The 24623-nt window shown below is 37.7% G+C and overlaps 1 protein-coding gene across 6 annotated transcripts in view; it reads right to left on the bottom strand.

The window, feature by feature from the left end:
- Positions 1-24623, bottom strand: part of SCN1A (sodium voltage-gated channel alpha subunit 1) — a 167890-nt gene that overhangs the window by 74480 nt on the left and 68787 nt on the right. For 5 of the 6 annotated variants that reach the window (XM_055119682.1, XM_055119685.1, XM_055119684.1 and 2 more), the window contains one exon: positions 9932-10244. In XM_055119682.1, the coding sequence (XP_054975657.1) occupies positions 9932-10195 (264 nt within the window). In that variant the 5' untranslated portion in view covers positions 10196-10244. Of the gene's footprint in view, positions 1-9931; positions 10245-24623 lie in introns of those variants that run through there. The other variant, XM_055119686.1, reaches the window with a different exon arrangement.

Below are 24623 nucleotides of genomic sequence, written 5' to 3' on the forward strand. Positions count from 1 at the left end.
TATAATTTTTTTATGCTGAACATTAATCTCAACCAGTCGGAGTTTCCAAGTTCCATTACTAAATATGCCTATAATTTTAAATTTTTTTAACCTAAAGAGCATGCTTTTTATAGTTCATAATTTAAACTTATGTCCAACTTTGTGTTTATCTGGAAAAAAATAGGCAGATGACAGGACTAATCCCAAATTTCCAACTTTTGCTTCTAAAGTATACCAACAAAAGGGGAAAAAAAATGGTGGTTTGCAATATTCATGAACAATGTAAAAATGTAGACTAACCTGTATAACTTACTTCTTCATCTCATCTAAAATAGGTAGTTTTCAACTTAAACTAACATAATGAAAAAATATGTATATAGGGGTCAGAGAGAGAGTGCAGCAGGTAGGGTGCTTGCTTTGCTTGTGGCCTACCTGGGTTAGATCCCTGACATTCTGTATGATACTCTGAACACTAATAGGAGGAACTGCTGTATATGGAACCAGGAGTAACCCCTGAGCATGGGATTATATGTAGGCTACACACAAAAACCTACACGTGTGTATGTGGGTGGGTGGGTGTGTGTTTATATATTCTATTATATATCCAAGGATTAGAGCGGTAGCACAGCAGGTAGGGTATTTGCCTTGCATGCAGCCGACCCAGGTTGGATTCCTCCATCCTTCTCAGAGAGCCCAGCAAGCTACCGAGTGTATCTTGACCGCATGGCAGAGCCTGGCAAGCTATCTGTGGCATATTTGATATGCCAAAAACAGTAACAAGTCTCACAATGGAGACGTTACTGGTGCCCGCTCAAGCGAATGATGAAGAATGGGATGACAGTGCTACAGACAGTGCTATTAAATACACAAAAGCCTATGTTAATGACAGGTTTTACTAATGCACTGTGGAATTTTGTCACCATATTTAAGAATGTGATTCTAAAATTGACAGCAAAGTTCTAGGGTGGGCTGCTGCAAGGTACACCTCTCTCCTTTTGGGGTTGCCCAGAAGGTCTTCCAGGAAAATTTCTTGGTTTTTGTATCTTCTGCTGGAAATGGGGCCAATAGCATTCTATCACTAAGCTACTGACTTGAGAAGAGATTCCAGAAGGAAGGGTCAGAATGAATCCTATGTTCCAAAGAGAGATATTTCAAAGGTTTGGGTATAAAAACACATCATTGGCTTGAGATTCTATTAGTACACATCTGTACTAATAGATTCCTCATTTGGGTTATCTTCTATGCTATCTAATTCTTTTCTCTTTGTTTTTTCCTGGTCTACTCTCTAACTGGCTTCACTTAATTCCCTGCAAGTGTTACAGACTTTGGATTCAGGTCAAGACTTCCCTCTTTTTTGAGCTCACTGGGGATAGAAAGTTTTCTTTTCCTGGAGAAGATGCATTTCATCTGATTCTAAAGTGACATGCTATTTTTTTAAATTCCCACTTGGTCTCATTCTAGTTTTCACTTCAGATTAGGAACTAGCCTAAAATACTAATTCTTTTTATAATGAAATAGCTAATAACAACATACTATTCTGACTAACCACAAGAACTATAAATGGCATTTGACTGTTCTTCACTAAGCTTTAGTACTCAATCTTCACCAAATTACATGTATGGGCTTTAAGTCAGTGATTTGTTAAAAATTTATTAAACCAAAATGGCTGCCCACATCATATCTGCCAATGTTGTTATACACGTCAGTGTTGTCAGATCTGATATTTTAAGAGAAATCCTAAGCATGCATTATTATGTGTGTACATGTGTTCAATGTCCTTTACTGGTAACACAAAACTAAGGCAAAATTTTAAACAATAGTATATGAGTCAAACCAAATATGTCTGTAGGCTTGATGCCTTACAATCAGATTTTGGTATCTTTTGGGTTCAAGCAAAGAATACATTCTCCCTAGAGATGAATTGATTGAACTGTTTGTATCTAGACCTTTGCATGATAGAAAAGAGGAGGGAGGGTCACTGTAAGAGATGAAACTTAGAAGGTGTCTAAGAGGGCTCTGCTCACTAGGTATGCATGTATCTCTGTCTTAACCTCAGACATATAAGAGAAAATAAAAGGATAAGACCTGTGACTCAAGTAGTTCTTATCCTTATAGCTTCAGTTAATCCCACAGGTATTTTATATTATGACATAATTAGTTCATCGATGTCATCACAGTCATCCTATTATTCATCGATTTGCTCCAGCGGGCACAAGTAATATCTCCATTGTGAGACTTTTTGTTACTGTTTTTGCCATATCAAATACACCACAGGTAGCTTGCCAGGCTCTGCCATGCAGGCGAGATACTCTTGGTAGCTTGCTGGACTCTCTGAGAGGGGCAGAGGAACCAAACCTGTGTCGGCTGTGTGCAAGACGAATGCCCTACTCGCTGCACTATTGCTCCAGCCCAGGAGCATGGGACCTGGGGCTGAGACCTCCAAGCCTGCTCGAATCAAGACTGGGCCTCTTTTGCCCAGATTCCCCATTTTCCAGTAGTTAGGCATTCACAACCAGTGACTGCCCCCAGCACCGTGTAATCTCACCAACGGCCAACATCCAGAGACTATAAAACCAAGCTCCCAGAATCGACATTTTACCGCCTCGTTGTCCCTCTGGGAAAACCTGGCAAGCTACCAAGAGTTTCCTGCGCACGTGGGAGAGCCTTGCAAACTCCCCATGGTGTATTCATATGCCAAAATCAGTAAAAATGATGGGTCTCATTCCCCTCACCCTGAAAGAGCACCATTGGAAAGGATGAGTAAAGAGAGGATTCTAAAATCTCAGGGCTAGGATGAATGGAGATGTTACTGAGACCGCTCAAGAAATTCGACAATATGATGATGATGATGATCAATATAATATGATGATGAACAATATGAATATGATGATGATGATGATGATGATAATGATGAATCAATTCATTTATCATTAGAAAAAATATTGAGGCCCAATTTTTATTAAATACTTGCAATGTAGTATCATTAAAATTATTCTATGTCAATTAATACACCTAAAAGGATGAGATGATAAAAGTATTAACCGCAGGGTATTTTTTTTTAATTTTCTTTCATTTTGAGAAGAAATGAAATATGGTGAGTACCCTCAATAAATTCCAAAATGGCATATATATACACAACTTAAGATATTAAAATGGGTGGATGCCAAAATGGCAGAACAGGAAGAAACCGTGTCAGCATCCTCCTGTGATGAATGTAAAATATGCTCAAAACTTAGATTAGTCACAAAAATCTTCCTGAAGCACAGAAAAACTAGGAACAGAATGCGGATGCCCAAACAACAGATGAAAATTTCCTAGAAATAAAAAATATTAAAAAAAAATTCCTGAAAAACTACAGGAATTTATGGGACATAGTAAAAACAGGACTGTAGTGGACATTTGTAACAGTGAGGCTTAAACCAAGAAACAAACAAAAGTGTTCAAGCAAACAATTTTCACATATTAAAGAACTAAGAAAAATGAAATATAAGTCAGCTAAGAATAAGATAATAAAATATAATCAAAATAAATGAAAGTATTTCAAAGTCACAAAAGACTAGTGTACATCAAACAAAACAAATATTTAAAGGAATAAACAAAGACTAATGAACATCAAACAAAACAAATAATTAAAGGAATAAAAAAGATTGCTAAACCACAAGTGAGGTACATGAAGAAAAAGAGAGGAAAAACCCTAACAAACATAACCAGAAACTAAAGCATGTAAGTTCCAACATATACCACAAAAGTATAAAGGATCTGTACACTGACTATGACAACTTTATGCCATTACATTGGGGAATCTAGAAGTTTCTAGAAGAAGCAGATAAATGTTAAATTTTAGAATCATATAACTGCCCCTGAACTGAAACTGGAGGAAAGAGAAACAGTCCAATTCAAGCAAAGAAATTAAAACAATAATAAAAAAAATGTTCTATAAAGCAAAAGCCCAGGTCCAGATGGCTTCAGTTTGGAATTTTATCAAATTTTCAAAGATGACCTAGACTCTATCCTTCTCAAATTCTTTCAAAAAATTGAAGCAATGGGGATTCTTCCAGATTCAACATGACCTGCTTGTAAAACCAGAGATATCATAAAGAAAACTACAGAACAATACCCTGATAAACATAACTGCAGAGATCCTCATCAAAATCTTAGTGAACTGAATTCATACTTTTATTTTAAAAACTGCAGATCTTGACCACGTATAAGTTATTTCAGAGATGCAAATATAATTTAATTTATGCTAATCATAAAAGGAAAGATTAAAAATCATATAATCTTAGTAACATATGCAGATAAAGCTTTGGATAGTTTAGCATCTATTTATAATAATTTCAACAATGGGGATAAAATGACATACCTCAGAACATAGTTAAGGCCATGCACAACAAATCAATAGCAAAAATCATACTCATTGGCAAAATTAACTTTTCTTCATAGAAAAGACATAAGACATGGATGCCCACTCTAAACAGTATTATTCAATATAGCATTAGAAGTCCTAAGCCACAATAAATGGGAGAGGGGATAAAGAAACTTCCCTCAATGAAGACGTGCAGATGACCAATAAGAGTAAGAAAACAGTTTTCATCATCATTTCTCATGATGGAAGTGCAAATCAATCAACAGTGAGATATCACATCACACCAGCAAAATGGCTAATATCAAAAAGTCTGGAAACACTCAGTGCTGGGGGTATGAAGTGAAAAAAAGAAACCACAAAAAAAGAAAAAGAAAAAAAGAAACCCTCACTGTAGTGGGAATGTAAACTAGTTGAACCTCTCTAGAAAACAGTATGGAAACCACTTCAAAAAATTAAAAATAGGACTACTATATTAATCAATGAGTCCACTTCTTGGCAGTTATTCCAAGTACACAAAAGCACAAATGTATCTTTTTTTAATATATGCCTATCTATGTTCATTGTGGTACTACTTACAATAGTCAAGATCTGGAAAAAAGCGTGCAATGACCGATCGATGAGATGTGGTCTACATACACACTGAAGTACTAATTAGCTACTAAAAAGTGAGGTTTTTCCTCATTATAACATGAATAGAAGTGGAGGAGATCATTATAACAAAGCAAGTCAAGAGGACAAAGACAAATAATGGATTATTTTAGTCATTAATGGTAGAAAAAGAAACAAGGCAAGGGAAATGAGTGTCCAATGTAAAAGACCTTAGACTCTAATGAAAGAAATGAGTTTATAACATAATATGAGACTGACAACCAGGGACAGTAGACATAAGGGCCAGGAATACTGATCCATAGTTGGAAGACTCCCTCATGACCTGGGGGACAGGGCAACTGGAATAGAGAAGGGATCACTAAGTCAATGATGGTTGGAGGAATCGTTCGGGATGGGAGATGGTTGCTGAAAGTAGATAAAGGACCAAATGTGATAGTCTCTTAGTATCTATATTGCAAACCATAAAGCCCAAAAGTAGAGCGAGTATGGAGGAAATTGTCTGCCATAGAGGCAGGGGGAAGGTTGGGAAAGTGGGGGGGGGGGAATACTGGGGATATTGGTGGTGGAAAATGTGCACTGGTGGAGGAATGGGTGTTCAATCACTGTATGACTGAAACTCAAACATGAAAACTTTGTAACTATATCTCACAGTGATTAAAAAAACACATAAAAAGAAGTAAGTTTACCAAGTGTGGAAGTGGTGAGAGTGGTACTATGAACTATGGTGGAGGAGTATGGCATTTTGTTCACAGTGTAGTGGTAACATTTTAATAGGTAATAGGTAAATAAACATGTAGAAAGATAGATAAATAGATATAGACACATGTATTCTTTTAAAAATCAATGGTACCTCAAAAATTAAAAAAATATTAAAATTTTGTGTCATCTTGTTTTTAAGTAGCTATGCTTACAAGTTCTTATGTATTCAAAAGCACTAACAAATTTCACATTCAAAGGTACTGTTTAGTACCTTTCTTTCTCCTTAAACCTCATATTCAAAAAAATATTGTCCTTAGCATATTCTCATTTGATACTTAGTTATCACACATCCAAAATAAATTCTGATTCCATCCATTATACTCAATATGCATGTCATAAAACTAGGTCAATCCCCAAAGAATAGACTCCCACTTTAAAATGATCTTTAAGTGGATCTTTAATATAAGTGGATCATGTCATTATCTTCCCAAAGTCTTTGAGGTTTAATTTTGCCTTTAAACATCAAACTCTTTTAAGAGCTACTAAAAGGTCCTTTTTATCTAGAGCCAGGCTCAGCTTCTCAATCTCATCTTAATCTTTTCTTACATACTATAGTCTTGCTATATTCTATGTATTGTCATAGGTTATTTTATTTTCTTGGGAAAAAACCCCAATGTCAAAAATAACAAGTGAACATAATAACTAAACACAGCATAACAATCCAGAATCTCCTGTAGTGAAGACAGACAGACCAGACATGGATTTGAAATCACAAATTTCTCTATGATCCTTTATGTCATTTCAAAGAAAGAGGAGGGGCTGGAGAGATAGCACAGCAGATAGGGCATTTGCCTTCCACGTGGCCAACCTGGGTTCCATTCCCAGCATCGCATATCGTCCCCTGAGCACCCCCAGGGGTAATTCCTGAGTGCTGAGCCAGGAGTGACTCCTGTGCATCGCCAGGTGCGACCCAAAAAGAAAAAAAAAATCAAAGAAAGAGGAGTACAAATCTCTTTAAGGAATAAACGATCAAATGAAAGAATAGCTGTTTTTAAATGATCCACAGGACAATCAAGGAAAGAGCACATTTTTAAAATAAATACATTTCTGCATTCCATAATTAACATCCATTTTCACTACAGATCTAAAATACCTCATGCTTTTTCAGTACATTGTGACACTGTCAAAAGAATATTTCCCTCTATGGTACTAATGAGTCATCTGTAATTTTAAGAACATGAGAAAGAAGAAGTTTTCTGCAATAAGGAGTGGGTGAAGAATTTGAATGTATAGCCAACTAGTGCAAAGTCAACTCAAGTTATGAAAGGAAACTGTGGAGGGGAAAAAACCCATATGGGGGAAAAATTATGTCCACAAGCTTGCCTTGCCACACAGCTAAACAAATAAATAAAGTTATCTATCATGAAATTAAGTTTGAAAGAGCTAATGGGCATGAAAACTTCTGATTGTACTCTGGTGACACTTATTTTATTCCTTAGTTCCTATTTGAATGTCTTAAAGCTTAAAACATCTGAGGGTCTGGAAATGCACTAATACTTCTATGTCTCAGGAATACCCATGAGACAGTTGTCACTCTTACTTTGATTACTCTTACACTGGTTTTGGATTAAACTACTTTAATAATTTTAATAGGATTTTTGAATGTTATATCACTTGTACTTTTATAATCGGGGTAAAGAAAATGAAAATGTGTGGATGTAAAACCATCTAAAAATATACATCAGCAATGACATTCCAGAAGTTCACTGACATTGTCTTTGTAGAAGAACACAGGAACTTTTAGTCTCTAAAATTGGCATCATTCTTATTTGCATAAATGTCCAATATGTATGCAACTACAGTGAAGAATAGACTCCGATAAAGTTCATTTTTCTGTTGAAGCTTGTTTATACTCTCTACATTATTAAAAATAGAGGCTTTGTACATAGATACAATTGGCACATTAATTATTGCACTTTAATATAACCCTAGGGAACCACTAGCCTCACTGATGTTTGCATATACTGACTCACTCAGCAATAAATTCCATATTCCCAGTATCTATAATAGTGGGAAAAGTTGTCCTGAGAAGCATTTTCCCTAGTGACATTTCTACCATTAGATTCTTGAGCTATGCCAAGTGTGCTGTATGCTTACTGCATTGTTTTAATATTACCCTGTCAATCTCAGATATTCAAGACACGGAGATAAATGTTGTCTGCAAATATAAAAAGTCATTACTTTATAAAAATATAAGATTTCTTTAAACATCTGAACGTTAACTAGAACATAGTGGTTTAGAACATAAGGCTACTTCTCAATGCCAAATATAACCATAAAAGAAAACTTAAAATTAGAAAACAGTGTATAGGCAAATTATAGAAAGTTTTAAAACATGAAAATGCTGAAGAAGGAAATTTCAAGATTTAACTCAATAATGAGTCCTAATTATGCCAAGGTGTTTTATAAGAATTCAATCCTGAAAGTTTCATTTGTGTTATTTTTGAATGATTTACTCAAAGACTTGCTTTATGTCATCCCACTGTGGAAGCATTCAGTGTGAATGTGCCTTACTTTGGGAAAAACTCTTTTCTGATAACAATATTCCTCTTATCAGCATGCTCTACTTGCACACTGTGATTTGTTCCAAAGGGTCCAAATGTTTTTCAATCTGCACATAATATGTATTTGAAGATAAGGATACAAGATGTTAAAGGTAAATTTTAATGTGAACTACAAAGTTTTGAAAGTGTTACATCAGCACAATTTTCAGGCTGACATGTCATTCCAGTAGAGTTGGTATTTCACACTTAATGACTAACATGCATTAATTTGGTCTTTCTCAAACTATTACTGTATTGTTTCATAGGTTTTAGCTACAAACTAGGATATTAGATGTGATTTGTTTGATGAGGGGGTAGACTGGACAGTTTTAAATAGTGATTACAAGAGTTGTAAAAATTGGAAGTCTGGGGATAGCAAAATGTCTGCTGATAATAGAGTCACTAACCCATGGGATATGTAAACTGGATATGCAAACTGTTTACATAAACTGAATTATGTAAACTGGATATGTCCAATGTCTTTCAATAAAAAATAGGCTTTATCACATCAGTCAATTTCTGTCTAATGTATACCAGTCATAATACTAATAATTAAAAATTTTTAAATAACTTCAGTGTTCGAACAACTTCATTATTTATACTTTTATTTTCCTTATGCAATAAATCATACATATTTTGCTTCATTTTTGGTTTAGCGTTTCAGGCTATTAAGTTAAATTTACTTCTAGTGAACTAATTTAATTAGTAAGTGCAAATTTTCTCAAGCTAAATAGTTACCAAATAGATAGTCTACTAAATTTTCCCAGCTGAGATTTGACAATGTCAAGTTAAAAAGAATAGCTAAATAAGAGAAATTTATGAAAAACAATGACTTATATATTCTTTTTCTGTAAAATTAATAAACAATTTGAAAAAAGGTGAGTGTATATTATTCTTAAACTGACAATCTTTTAACTGAAAGATTAAAAGATGTTAAAAGATGCTTGTAAATGAACAAGTTTCAAATTTAATCTGAAGTCAATATAACTTTTTTTACTTTTTTTTCCCCAGTGCTTTTTCCCATGGTTCAGTGAAAGTGGTGGCAATGAAAGTTCAGGTGTTTAATATTTATTCATTTCAGATGTGGGTATATAAAAGATAATTATTGAGGGGCTGGAGTTACAATACAGCGAGTAGGGCAAATGCCTTGTACACAATCAACAGTGGTTCAATCCCCAGCATCCCATATGATCCCCAGAGACTTCGAGAAGTAATCCCCTGAATACTGCAGGGTGTGGCCCCCCAAAAAACAAAAGTAAAGAAAAATAACCATTTTACTACTGTTTAAATAGTTATTATTATTTATAGCATGCTTTACAAATTGGAAATGGTTGAGATATTTCCAGGAGAAATAATTAGTTTTGAAATTATATAACTTGTGATGATATTTGAAGTTTCAATACCACAGAACCATAGTAAATCCAATATATGGGAGAATATTTTAATTCATTAAATTATCAGCCTACAACATTTATTTTATGTGTCTAAAATGTTACATTTGGGAAAATTCCATCTGTTATGAACGATCAAATTATTTCTCATGTATATGCATAAAATAGACACAAATGTGTTTTTTTTCTTAAGCAGAGACTTTTAAGACTGTTGGTGTTATGACATTCAAAGGTATGCAGCAGGAAATTAGCAGGAAAATATGCCTGAGAAGGCAATCACTCACTTTTTTGTTGACATAGTAGGGGTCCAGGTCCTCCAGTGGCTCTGACACCATCCCTGGAGGTATGTCTCCATAGATAAAGGGAAGATTCTTTCCAGCTTCCAAGTCACTATTTGGCTTTGGGCCATTTTCATCATCATCTTTTTTGTCTGGTTTGGGATTCTTTGCCTTTTCTTCTGCAATGCGTCTTTCAATAGCTGCAAGAGATTCTCTAGTGAAGAAGTTGAAGCTGTCAGGTCCTGGTGGTACAAGCACTGTTTGCTCCATCTTGTCATCCTGCACATTTTAATTACCATTTACTCTGCATATGAAATTCCTGAAAGAAAAAATAAGGAGAGGATGTGGAAATTTTAAGAAAATTAAGAAAGACATTAGTATTTAAAAATCACTTACAGTGGGACATGGAATAGATGACTGAAATTTCTCTTTTCAATTAAATTAAAATGCAAATTCCACATACACATTATTTTTGCACTAAGATATTTTAATATGATATCTACCCTTTTAAACACATGTTTTAAATATACAAGACAATTACTCTTAAGTATAGGCACAATGTTGTGTAGCAGGTATTATTCATCTTGCATAACTGAAAGTTTCTGCCAATCAAATAGTAACTTCCATTTCCCTGCCTCTGGGTTCTGCCTATCACCATTCTGCTTTCGGTTTCTACAGGTTTAGTTTAACACACATGCTCTTGGTACTTGCCCTATTTTATTTTTATATAGTGCTTTGCCTGTTCAGTAAATATGGCACAAATTAAAACCTGGTTCAAGAATAATCTTAATTAAAGTACAGTAAGCAAAATATCACCATGTCCCTAATTGGCTGTTTACTCTTGAGTCACCCAGAAGATGAGAGCCTATCTCTATGGAGACAATGGTTATCTCTCTAAAAGGATAAACTGGGAAGAGAATTGTCTCTGTAAAAATGTAATATATATCCTTCTAATCTTTTTAAGTGGCTACTGGTCAGGTTAGTCAGAACAGCATGCTGTGGGCAGCTTTAAAAAATTAATGCTGGTGGGGCTGGAGCAATAGAAAAGGCATTTGCCTTGCATGCAGCTGACCCAAGTTCGATTCCCAGCATCCCATATAGTCCCCTGAGCACTGCCAGGGGTAACTCCTGAGTGCAGAGCCAGGAGAAACCCCTGTGCATTGCCGGGTGTGACCAAAAAATGCAAAAAAAAAATAGTTAATGCTGGCCTTGCCATTTATCTTAATTAAACCCAATTCAAATTTGCCATAGGTGGTGCGTGCCAGCATCTATGGTATAAACCACACAGGTAGTCATGTTTCCTTACTGCTCTTCATCAATATTGCCAGGCTGAACTGTCATAGCAATAGTCATCCGAGAGTTGGCTTACTTCGACATATACAGGAAGAAACGGTATCATTAGGTTAATGCCATAGGTATAACTAAAAATTGAGAGAAAGAAGAAACCTGAAGAAAATGTCTAGATAGGGTCCAGGTGGGAGAAGAGAGCTTTAGGTCTCAAGGTAGGAGGATTCTTCTAGTCCAGGAGAAAACAAAACAGAACAAAACAGGAAGAGGATAGAGTGCTATAAGTTTAATTTTTTTCTGATATTCTGCTGAGTCGATAGTGCAATAGTGCTAAACATAACACTAAACATTAAAAAGACCTGAGGCAAAACTCCCAACTCTTTATAGCAGAGTCAGACCTGACCTAATGCCAGAGCCAAATCCCAAATGTATTATTTTAAGGCATATTTAATATGAGCTCAAATTTCACAGAAATTACTTAGCCAAAACTTCCCAGAGCCTAAGCTACCACTGGCCATGAGCTTTATTTGGATACTGTAATAACTCATTAAGGGCAGCAAACTACAATACAGTTAATTACAGCTCACTCTTTGTACGTGAACTGCAATAATAAAATTACAGCAATAACAAGGATGCCTTAATTTTTAATGAAGAAGATTCCCACTGCTGAGACATTTTTGAAGTATTTTCCCCCCATGAGTAACCCTAACATAAGGGGAATTAAAACTGAATTTTAATCCTCAGTCTATTTTTTGTTGTTTTATTTTGGGGCCACAGCAGGGAGTGATCAGGGGTTACTCCTGGCTCTTCATTCAGGAATCACTCCTGGCTGGTTCAGGGGACCATATGGGATGCCAGTGATGTAAGGTCAGTTACGCGTGAGGCAAATGCCTTACAGCCACTTTACTGTTGATCTGGCCTTCCAATGGTCTATTGAATGAACTAACAAACCTTTCTGCTGTTCTTGGCTTTGACATGCAGTTTAAAGTCTGCAAGAATATGAAAGCTGTACCACCATGTTTAAAGCAGTGGGAAAACATCATTTTATCTTAAAATTTTTTTTCCCATAATAGGAAAACTGAGTCTCTTGCCCGCATGCTGGCTGTCTTCCCTGGGGTCCCTCGGAGGGGATGGGCTCCAGTTTCCCTCCCCACCCCAAGCAGAACTCCCGGCAGCTGAAGACCTCCGGAACCTAGCCACAGCCATGCTCAAGACCCCTCTCCACACGTTCGGATAGGCTTCACGCATGAAAGTACTGGCAGAGGAACCCAGGTGTGTGTAATCTGATCAACGGCCAACATCCAGAAACTTAAAAGCAAGCTCCCAGAAGTGCGATATCTTATAACCTACTTGGCTGTGAGATATCTTATAACCTATTTTTTTCTTCTGGGAGAAACTTGCAAGCTACTGAGAGCCTCCTGCCCACATGGGACAGCCTCGCAAGCTTCCCATGGTGTATCTATATGCCAAAGCCAGTAACCAGTTGAATCTCATTCCCCTGACCCTGAAAGAGCCTCCAATATGGTGTTGTTGGGAAGGCCGAGAAGAGAGAGGCTTCTAAAATCTCAGGGATAGGATGAATGTAGAGGTTACTGAAACTGCTTGAGCAACGGTCAACGGGATTTTGTGATCGTGAATAGGAAAACACTGCTATTTATTTGGAAATATAAGTATAGGGATAACTAATAGGCTACTTTTCCTAATAAGGGATGGCATAGATATATGGATGATTTTATTTTTTAACTAATTAGGCACTTCATGAAAAATATACAAATGACATAAATTTGAAATACTGGGGAATTGGATATATTACCTTGCACATAGCCACACCAGGTTTGATTCCCGGCATGGCATAAGGTTCCCTAAGCACATCAGGAGTGAGCTCTGAATCAAGAGCCAGGAGTAAGCCCTGAGCATCACTGGGGTGTGGCCCATAAACAAAAAACAAACAAACAAAAATTAGAGCTGAAGAGATAGTAGAGCAGGGAGGGTGCTTGCCTTACATGTGGCCTACCTGGGTTTGATCCCCACCATCCCATATGGTTTCTGGTACAAAACTGTTAGGAGATATTCCTGTGCACAGACCAGGAATAAATCCTGAGCATCACTGGGTGTAACTCAAACTCAAAAATAGAATTTTTTAAAAATTGAAACATTGGAAACAGCACAAATTCTTTTTTCTACTGTGCACTATAGCATTTAATTTTTCTTTTCAGAAGTAACCATTACCATGGATCCAATTATATATGTATGTATATACGTGTATATATATACGTATACATATATATATATTTGACTCACTGTGAAATCCACAATTACAAAGCTGTTTATGATTGGGTTTCAGTCATACTATGTTCCAAAACCATCCCTCCATCAGTATATATTTTCCACCATCAATGACCCCATTTTCCCTACTACCACCCGTCTCAGCTTATATCTATTGCAGACACTTTGATTCCTCTCTCTCTCTCTCTCTCTCTCTCTCTCTCTCTCTCTCTCTCTCTCTCTCTCTTTCTCTTTCTTTTCGGCATTATGGTTTGCAATACAGATAGTGAGACGTTATCATGTTTGTTCCTTTATCCACTTTGAGCATGCTATTCTTATCCAGAGTTCTTTCCAATGATCACTGATCATATTCCATATGATACGGTGCTCATATCATTGTAACACGGCTCCACTGGTTGCTTCCTATATTGATTGTAATGGATAAAAATTAAATGCAGTCACTCACAAAAATCAACAAAAATTACACAAAATTACTTTAAACTTTATACAAAAAAGCTATACAAGAAAAAATAACCAGGAAAATGTGAAGGGGAACTTTGGTTTCAAAATTCCCCTTACGGTAATTACCAGGCAAAAGGCTGTTTAAAATTTACAAATGATGAATTGACCCTCATTTTAATTGATATTTACTTTGTGTAACATTATAATCCAATTTGTATTATTGTTTCCTTAGAATTTATAGATATTTTTCTTCTAATACAAGCTTTCTTTAATAATTATTTCTTAAAGTTATTTTTTAAAATTACTCTTCCAAGAACACAGGAAAAAATTTTATTCTTTGTTATACAGCAATAGATTTATAGGGCTGGGGAGAGAACATGCCTTGCACATGGCTCACTCAGGTTTGGTCTCAAGCAACGCATGTGATCCTTCATACCCACTGCTGCCTGTGGCCCCCAACTGTTTATATTTAAAAAACAAAACAATAGTGATTTATTGTATGTAGACCAATTAAATTTACAATTTTTAAATTTAAACTTTGTATCTTCACTTATCGTTATTTTGCTTGGTTATGAATTGAGGGGCAATCAAATGTATGTTTTAACATGTTTATTTTATTTTATTATTTTTTTTTAACACATCAGAAATTTTTAATTTAGATTATGATGTAGAGGAAAGAATGATAGCATGCACATATGAGCGTGTATCCAAAAGAACTTAGGGGAAAATGATATCCATTGCTACAAGTTTCAGAAAAGATTTTCAAGGCAGGAAACCATTATTTTCAAAAGAAGCTACTTATTGTGCTTGATAGCCTATTTTTCAGGTGATCAGAGAAACTAATTACTATTCTGTTTCATATTTATTCTCACAGACAAGATGCTTTAAATGCATTTGCGTTCCCATTGCTTTTATAAGTTAAAAAACAGTGCATCAAACTTTTCTATGGTCTGCATTCTATCCCTCTTTGCAGTCTTTAAAATGGAGATAAAAATCTTTAGTTTAAACTAGTTTATCATCTGTCAAATGTGCTTCAATGCGCTAAAAATTATCAAAATAGCATCACTTTTTATTTTTTTTTTTTTTATTTTTTTTGTTTATTAATAGTTTATTTTTAATTAGTGAGTCAACGTGAGGGTACAGTTACAGATTTATACATTTTTGTGCTCATGTTTCTCCCTTACAAAGTTTGATAACCCATCCCTTCACCAGTGCCCATTCTCCACCACCAGTAAACCCAACATCCCACCCCCCCTTCCCAGTCCCGTCTCCCCCCACCCCACCCTGCCACTATGGCAGGGAATTCCCTTTTGTTCTCTCTCTCTGGTTAGGTGTTGTGGTTTGCAATAAAGGTGTTGAGTGGCCATTGCGTTCAGTCTCTAGTCTATATTTGGCCCGCATCATCTTTCCCCCACATGACCAACAACCACATTTTACTTGCTGTTCCCTTCTCTGAGTTGCCCAGAATGAGAGGACAGCCTCCAAGCCATGGTGACAACCTCCTGGTACTTATTTCTACTATTCTTGGGTGTTCGTCTTATAGTCTATTATTCTATATTCCACAGATGAGTGCAATCTTTCTATGTCTGTCTCTCTCTTTCTGACTCATTTCACTTAGCATGATACTTTCCATGTAGATCCACTTATATGCAAACGTCATGACCTCATTTTTTCTAACAGCTGCATAGTATTCCATTGTATATATGTACCAGAGTTTCTTCAACCAGTCATCTGTTCTAGGGCACTCGGGTTTTTTCCAGATTCTGCCTATTGTAAACAGTGCTGCGGTGAACATATAAGTGCATATGTCACTTCGACTATACTTTTTGGCTTTTCTGGGATATATTCCCAGCAGTGGTATTGCTGGGTCAAATGGGAGCTCAACCTCAAGTTTTTTGAGAATCGTCCATACTGTTTTCCAAAAGGGCTGAACTAGCCGGCATTCCCACCAGCAGTGTAGAAGGGTCCCTTTTTCCCCACATCCTCTCCAACAGCGGTTGCTTTTGTTCTTTTGGATGTGTGCTAGCCTCTGTGGTGTGAGGTGGTATCTCATGGTTGTTTTGATCTGCATCTCTCTGACGATTAATGATGTAGAGCACTTTTTCATGTGTCTTTTGGCCATTCGTATCTCTTCCTTGGTAAAGTTTCTGTTCATTTCTTCACCCCATTTTTTGATGGGGTTGGATGTTTTCTTCTTGTAGAGTTCAACCAGTGCTTTATATACCCTTGATATCAACCCCTTATCTGATGGGTATTGTGTAAATATCCTTTCCCATTCTGTGGATAGTCTTTGTATTCTGGTCACTGTATCTCTTGCGGTGCAGAAGCTTTTTAGTTTAATGTAGTCCCATTTGTTGATCTCTGTTTTTACTAGATTGCTTAGTTCCGTGTCATCTTTGAAGATACCTTTATCTTCAATATCCTGGAGGGTTTTGCCTACCTTGTCTTCAATGTACCTTATGGTTTGTGGTCTGATGTTGAGGTCTTTAATCCATTTTGATCTGACTTTTGTGCATGGTGACAGATCGAGTTCTAAGCCCATTTTTTTGCATGTGGTTGTCCAGTTGTGCCAGCACCATTTGTTAAAGAGACTTTCCTTGCTCCACTTCACATCTCTTGCACCTTTATCAAAGATTAGATGATCATACATTTGAGGTTGTGTGTGGGGATATTCCACCCTGTTCCATTGGTCTGCAGTTCTGCTTTTGTTCCAGTACCATGCTGTTTTAATTGTTACCGCTTTGTAGTAGAGTTTAAGGTTGGGAAGGGTGATGCCTCCCATCATCTTTTTCCCAAGAATTGTTTTAGCTATCCGTGGGCGTTTATTGTTCCATATAAATTTCAGGATTGCTTGCTCCGCTTCTTTGAAGAATGCCATGGGTATCCCCATAGGGATCGCGTTAAATCTGTATAATGCTTTGGGGAGTATTGCCATTTTGACAATGTTTATTCTCCCTATCCATGAGCAGGGGATATTTTTCCATTTCCTCATGTCCTCTTTTATTTCATGAAGTAGCGTTTTATAGTTTTCTTTGTAGAGGTCCTTTACTTCTTTAGTTAAGCTGATTCCAAGGTATTTGATTTTCTGGGGCACAATTGTGAATGGGATTGCTTTTTTCATGTCCCTTTCCTCTGTCTCATTGTTTGCATATAGGAAGGCCATGGATTTTTGGGTATTGATTTTATAGCCTGCGACTTTACTGTATAGGTCAATTGTTTCTAAGAGTTTCTTACTAGAGCTTTTAGGTTTCTCTAGGTATAGTATCATATCGTCTGCGAATAGTGAGAGCTTGATTTCTTCCTTTCCAATCTGAATCCCCTTAATATCTTTTTCTTGCCTGATGGCTATTGCTAATACTTCCAGTACTATATTAAAGAGAAGTGGTGAGAGTGGACATCCTTGTCTTGTCCCCGATCTCAGAGGAAAAGCCCTTAGTTTTTCTCCATTGATGATAATGCTCGCCATAGGTTCATGGTAGATGGCTTTGACTATCTTGAGAAAAGTTCCTCCAAAACCCATTTTGGTGAGAGTTTTTATCATGAATGGGTGTTGGATCTTGTCAAATGCTTTTTCTGCATCTATGGATATGATCATATGGTTTTTATCTTTACTTTTGTTGATGTGATGGATTATGTTGATTGATTTCCGAATGTTAAACCATCCTTGCATCCCTGGGATGAATCCCACTTGGTCATGGTGTATGATCTTTTTGATGAGTTGTTGGATTCTATTTGCTAGTATTTTGTTGAGAATCTTCGCATCGGTATTCATCAAGGATATTGGTCTATAGTTTTCTTTGTTAGTGGTGTCTTTGTTTGCTTTTGGTATTAGGGAGATATGTGCCTCATAGAAACTGTTTGGAAGGGTTCCTGTCTTTTCGATTTCCTGGAAAAGCTTAAGGAGAACTGGCAACAAGTCTTCTTTGAATGTTTGGAAGAATTCGCCAGTGAATCCGTCTGGACCTGGGCTTTTGTTTTTGGGGAGACTTTTGATTACCGTTTCGATTTCCTTGATATTTATGGGCCTATTCAGGTATTTCACGTCTTCTTGGCTCAGTCTTGCGAGGTTGTAGGAGTCAAGGAATTCATCCATTTCTTTTAGGTTCTCTTGTTTTGTGGCATACAGACTTTCAAAGTAGTCTCTGATGATCCTTTGAATCTCCTTGGTTTCTGTTGTGATGTCCCCCTTTTCATTTCTGATTCGGTTTATTAGGGTTTTCTCTCTTTCTTGCTTTGTGAGTCTTGCTAGCGGTTTATCAATCTTATTTATTTTCTCGAAGAACCAGCTCTTTGTTTCATTGATCTTATGGATTGTTTTTCGGGTTTCCATATCGTTAATTTCTGCTCTAAGTTTTATTATTTCTTTCCTTCGATCTGGTTTGGGTTCCTTTTGCTGGTCCTCTTCTAAGATCTTGAGCTGCGAAGTCAAACTATCTACATAGGCCCTTTCTTCCTTTCTGAGGAAGGCTTGCAGAGCTATAAATTTTCCCCTTAACACAGCTTTAGCTGCGTCCCATAGGTTCTGGTAGCTTGTGTCTTCATTCTCATTTGTTTCGAGGTATCTCTTAATTTCTTTCTTGATTTCCTCCGTGACCCACTCATTGTTCAATAGTGAGTTGTTTAATTTCCAAGTGTTTGATTTGGTTCTCCGAGTCTGTGCATGATTAACTTCCATCTTCAGTGCATCATGGTCTGAAAAGATAGTTGATACAATTTCTATCTTTCCAATTCTATTAAGGTATAACTTGTGGCCCAGAACATGGTCTATTTTGGAAAATGTTCCGTGTGCACTGGAAAAGAATGTGTACTCTTTCTTTTGGGGGTATATAGCCCTGTATAGGTCTATTAGCCCTGTCTCCTCCATTTCTTCCTTCAGGGCCTTCGTTTCCTTGCTGAGTGTTGTTCTTGTCGATCTATCCAGAGGTGATAAGGCAGTGTTGAAATCTCCAACTACTATCGTGGTGCTAGTTATGTCCTCCTTAAATTCTGTTAGGAGTTCTTTTAAGTATTTCGCTGGTCGTTCATTAGGTGCGTATACATTTAGGAGTGTGATTTCTTCCTGTTGCACATATCCCTTGATGAATATAAAATGACCTTTGCTGTCCCTTCTGATCTTTTTCAGCCTGAAATCAATGCTATCGGATACTAGTATGGCCACACCTGCTTTTTTTTTGAGGGGGCTGTTTGCTTGCAGGATTGTTTTCCATCCTTTGATTTTTAGTCTGTGTTTGTTCCGGCTATTCAGATGTGTTTCTTGTAGGCAGCAGAAGGTTGGGTTTAGTTTCCGAATCCATTTTGCCACTCTATGCCTCTTGATTGGTGCATTTAGCCCGTTAACATTAAGAGAGATTATTGTCATTGGATTTTGTGCCATTTTTTTGTAGGGTTTGTTGTTCTTATAGGTCTTTTTCCTTGTCTTATAGTAGCCCTTTGAGTCCTTCTTTTAAATTTGGTCTTGAGTCTATGAAGTTCCTGAGCTGTTGCTTGTCCATGAAATAATGTATGGTTCCTTCAAGTTTAACTGAGAGTTTAGCCGGGTAGAGTATTCTTGGTGAGGCATTCATTTCATGAAGTTTTTTCACTATATCCCACCATTGTCTTCGGGCTTGGAGGGTTTCTTCTGATAGGTCTGCTGTGAATCTAAGGGGTGCGCCTTTGTATATGATCTCCTTCTTTGATCTTGCTGCTTGCAGTATTGTGTCTCTATCCACGGCATCCATCATTCTGACTATGATATGCCTTGGGGATTTTCTATTTGGGTCCCTTTTAGCTGGCACCCTTCGGACTCCTTGTATCTGGATGTCTGAATTCTCTAGCTCTGGGAATTTTTTAGCAATGATGTCTTTAATGGTGTTTTTTTCATTGGGATTGGTTCCGTGTGGTTCCGGCACTCCCATGATTCTTATGTTGTTTCTCCTGAGGTCATCCCCTAGGACTCTAACTCGCTCTAGAGCCATTTTGAGGTCTTTTGCCATTATTTGTTGTTGCCTATATGCTTTGTGCAGCTCATCTTCAAGCTCACTGATTCTGTCTTCGGCTGTAGTCATTCTACTATTGAGGGCTCCTACGGAGATTTTCATTTCATCTACTGATTCTTTTAGTTGTGTGACTTCTGTTCGTAGCTTTGAAATTTCTGCTCTCATTTCTTCCTGGATTATCTTGGTGGAGCATTCCAACGCGGCATCCATATCCTCCCTTAATTTATTGGATGTTCGTTCCATAGTTGTGTTGAGTTCATGAATCATCCTCACAATTTCCTCTCTGAATTCTCTATCTGAGAGGAGGGTGTATTTCTGGGAGGTCGCTGCTGAGGTTAGTGAGATATTTTCTTGGCTCTCTCCTAGTGGTGGGGATTTTCTCAGTTTCTTCATGTTGTTATGGGCTTTACTATCTGGAGCTCTCGTTAACTTGGGAGGAACCTCGACTAAAGATTTTTGGTTATGCTCTTTTGACAAAGTACTTTTCCGTGCAAGTTGATGTGTTCATTGACAGTTTTTGTGAAGTTAGGATAGGCTAGGTTAGTTGAGTATCAAAATATAGTAACTAAGATGATGAGGGAGTTCTTCGGAGAAATGAGTTCAATAAATTGTAGCCAAAGGACAATGCGTGGAATGGTAAGAAAAATATCTGCGGCCGCGTTAGCGGCCGCCGCTCTGGAAACAGGCCACGCCCACTTTAAGGCCACGCCCACATGACAGGACACGCCCCTAACCTTTTCGGACACGGGAGGGCGGGATCAGGCGCGGTGGGCGAATGACTGGGACCTGCCCGGCGGGGAGGGGGTGCTCCGAGCTGTCCCGCTGCCGCGGGCGGGCACGGGACGCAGGGGGCGCTTTTCCAGGTGGCACAGGGTCTCCAAGGGGAAGAGCCAATATACCTGTCGGACACGGGAGGGCGGGATCAGGCGCGGTGGGCGAATGACTGGGACCTGCCCGGCGGGGAGGGGGTGCTCCGAGCTGTCCCGCTGCCGCGGGCGGGCACGGGACGCAGGGGGCGCTTTTCCAGGTGGCACAGGGTCTCCAAGGGGAAGAGCCAATATACCTGTCGGACACGGGAGGGCGGGATCAGGCGCGGTGGGCGAATGACTGGGACCTGCCCGGCGGGGAGGGGGTGCTCCGAGCTGTCCCGCTGCCGCGGGCGGGCACGGGACGCAGGGGGTGCTTTTCCAGGTGGCACAGGGTCTCCAAGGGGAAGAGCCAATATACCTGTCGGACACGGGAGGGCGGGATCAGGCGCGGTGGGCGAATGACTGGGACCTGCCCGGCGGGGAGGGGGTGCTCCGAGCTGTCCCGCTGCCGCGGGCGGGCACGGGACGCAGGGGGTGCTTTTCCAGGTGGCACAGGGTCTCCAAGGGGAAGAGCCAATATACCTGTCGGACACGGGAGGGCGGGATCAGGCGCGGTGGGCGAATGACTGGGACCTGCCCGGCGGGGAGGGGGTGCTCCGAGCTGTCCCGCTGCCGCGGGCGGGCACGGGACGCAGGGGGCGCTTTTCCAGGTGGCACAGGGTCTCCAAGGGGAAGAGCCAATATACCTGTCGGACACGGGAGGGCGGGATCAGGCGCGGTGGGCGAATGACTGGGACCTGCCCGGCGGGGAGGGGGTGCTCCGAACATGTTTATTTTTTAATGTTTGAAAAGGTGTTTCATATTATTTTATTTTAAATTTTTTAAAAATTCAATCACAGTGAGATACACAGCCACAAAGTTGTTCACGATCAGGTTTCAGAAAAAACAGGGGCCCGAAGGACTGGTTAATGGTTGGAAACTTGCCACAAGTATGTGTGGGGGCCAAAGGGCAGTTAGGATAGAGAAGGGACCAGTATGATAATAGCACTGTAGCACTGTAGCACTGTCATCCCATCATTGTTCATCAATTGCTCGAGCGGGCACCAGTAATGTCTCCATTGTGAGACTTGTTGTTACTGTTTTTGGCATATCGAATACACCTTGGGTAGCTTGCCAGCCTCTTCCGTGTGGGCTGGATACTTTCGGTAGCTTGCCAGGGTCTCTGAGAGAGATGGAGGAATCGAACGCGTGTGAGACACATGCAAGGCAAATGCCCAACCTGCTGTGCTAATAGTTAGAAATTATCATTCTGGACAAGAACCACGTGTTTAAAATAGGTAAGGGATATACATAACTTTTCTGTATTGCAAACCATAGTGCCCCAAATGAGAGAGGGAGGGTGGAGAGAGAAGGAGAGAGAGAGAGAGAGAGAGAGAGAGAGAGAGAGAGAGAGAGAGAAAGGGAAGGGGGCAGGTGGAGGAGAAGGGAAACAGGACACTGGTGGAAAATGTACACTAGTGAAGGGGCAGGTGTCGGAACATTATAAAGTATATTTACTCATTTAGTTCTTGTGATTTTTATTGTATGAAATGATATATTATTTAGTGTGTAGATCCTGTATGATCAGATCCCTGGAGTGAATTGAACTATTTACCACTATAAATAGTACTCATCTTACTTTACTTTTTTTTTTTTCTCTCATAAGAAAAACCTTGTCTGATTTTATATTCTTTTCTCTCATTTGCATTCATCTGGTATGTCCTTGCCAAGTGATGTGGTTCCATCCTCTTCTATTCACTGATTTTTTTACTTCCCTTAATATATGTATGGTTAAATTTCATATGTAGGTATATATTAAACATATATGACCATTTTGGCCAATCGATGCTTTGCATAAGGAGCACCACATTAGAGATCATTGCCCATGAAACTGTGTGGACAAAACAGAAATAATTACTAAACTCTTTCTTATTCTCCAAAATCATTGCATTTGAGAAAACTCCCCGAAATAAACACTCCAAGCAGTAATCTTTGATCAGTGGGTGTGGATTCCAACTGTTTCAAGAAGTAAACAATCAGTAAAGAAAAGTATTCTACACTAAAGAAAATGATTACTTCAAATGTGTTATAATTATAAATTAGTTCATACATTAGAATTGCATTTATATGTGAGTAATTTAACCATATTATAATGATATCACACTGAGGTTAATGAAAGTGTTTCTTAATCTCTTAAGTAGACTCTATATTCAAATACAATCTGAAAATAAACCTATTTTGCTTGAATTATAAGGATAAGACATATTTAACAATTGTAATTGATCATACAGGCATGTAATAAACTAGTCATTGCAAAATACAATTAAGTATTACTATTTTGTCAGTTATTATGAAAAATGTTCTGATTATTTTGAATAATTAAATATAGAAATAATCATGAGTCTTTTTTATGCTTAAAAGGGAGTTTCATTCTTTTATATAAAAAGTCGTACTTATAAAGCTATACTTGACTATACAATGAAAGAATCAACTCCTCAATTGAGAAGTGAACTAACCATAGAGATTTATGTTTTCTTAAGCTTTCATTTTTCAATTTTTCCCTACATACAAGACTATGTAACCCCTAAATTAACAGTATTTCAATGTCAATAAGTACATGTTATCAGAGTACATTTACATTGAGTAAATATCAAGCATAAACTACATGTAGTATATACAGAAATGTAATACATGTTCTCGGGCCTACCAGTGAAAATTGCATAAATAGGGCAACAGAACATGGATAGAAGACCAACCAGTAGGACAGGGGTGCTACAGAGAAAGAATAAGCTCAGCCAGTGGCTATGGTTGGGAAAAGGTTGAAAAACAGTATTCAAATTCAACTCTCATTTTGCTTAGAATGTGTTTGCATACCACTTTCATGGTAAATGTGAACTGCGCAGGGTTGTAGAACTGAGTTATGATAAAATAGAAAATAGAAATTTCATTTCCTGACTGCTAGACGAGAGTACAACAGTTTCTAACAGCTATTGTATATTTTTCAAGTATTTATAGGATGTTAAACTGAAACAAAATGTGCACACATAGAGTACAAGTGACCATTTAAAAATATTATTCATTCACTAAATTTCATTTCTTGGAGAAAAAACAAAATAAATCTGGTAAATTAACTATTCTGGAAAAAATAAACATTATCTTCAAATATCTGAAAAGTAGGAGACACCAAAAAGTTGATTGCAGTATTTAAATTTAGAAATCACATTACGCAGATTTGAAAATTGGTGAATGATATTTCTGTGGACTATTTATATTTTATACCTACAACTTTCCTGAGCTTTGATAAATCTGATTATTTTTATTAACTGAGAAGATCATTATATAATTAATCTGTCATACTTTTATATTTTCAAAATCTAAAGTTGTAATTATATAACATTTATGCTTAATATAACATACAACACTATATAATTTGAGGTGGCTAAAATTCATGTAACTGCAATTCTGTCTTTAGAGTGGTTTGATTTTCATGCTGAGAAGAAATCAAACAGATTTCTGCCAAAATGACTGCCAGCTCCTTGTAGAGCTCCTTGTACTATTCTGGGTACATAAACCATCTGGGCACTGCAATTCGTGAGGAAGTGTTTCAGTTGATTTTGTGGTGTTTCTGCCACCCACTTTACAAAAGAGTGTTGCTGCCAATAATAATAAAAATAACTAGGTAAAATGTTATTCTTACAGTTGTGATCTCACATAACTATTTTTTTAACACCCAAGAAAGAAATTGCTCTTTACATAGAATTTCACAAGCCTAGGAAATAATGTTTTATCTTTTCTAGAAGTAACTGTTTTGGTATGTGTATAATAAAAGTCTTTATCATTTTGTTTTAATAATATACA

This window comes from Sorex araneus, chromosome X, assembly GCF_027595985.1.
Source record: "Sorex araneus isolate mSorAra2 chromosome X, mSorAra2.pri, whole genome shotgun sequence".
NCBI classification, from domain to species: Eukaryota; Metazoa; Chordata; class Mammalia; order Eulipotyphla; family Soricidae; genus Sorex; species Sorex araneus.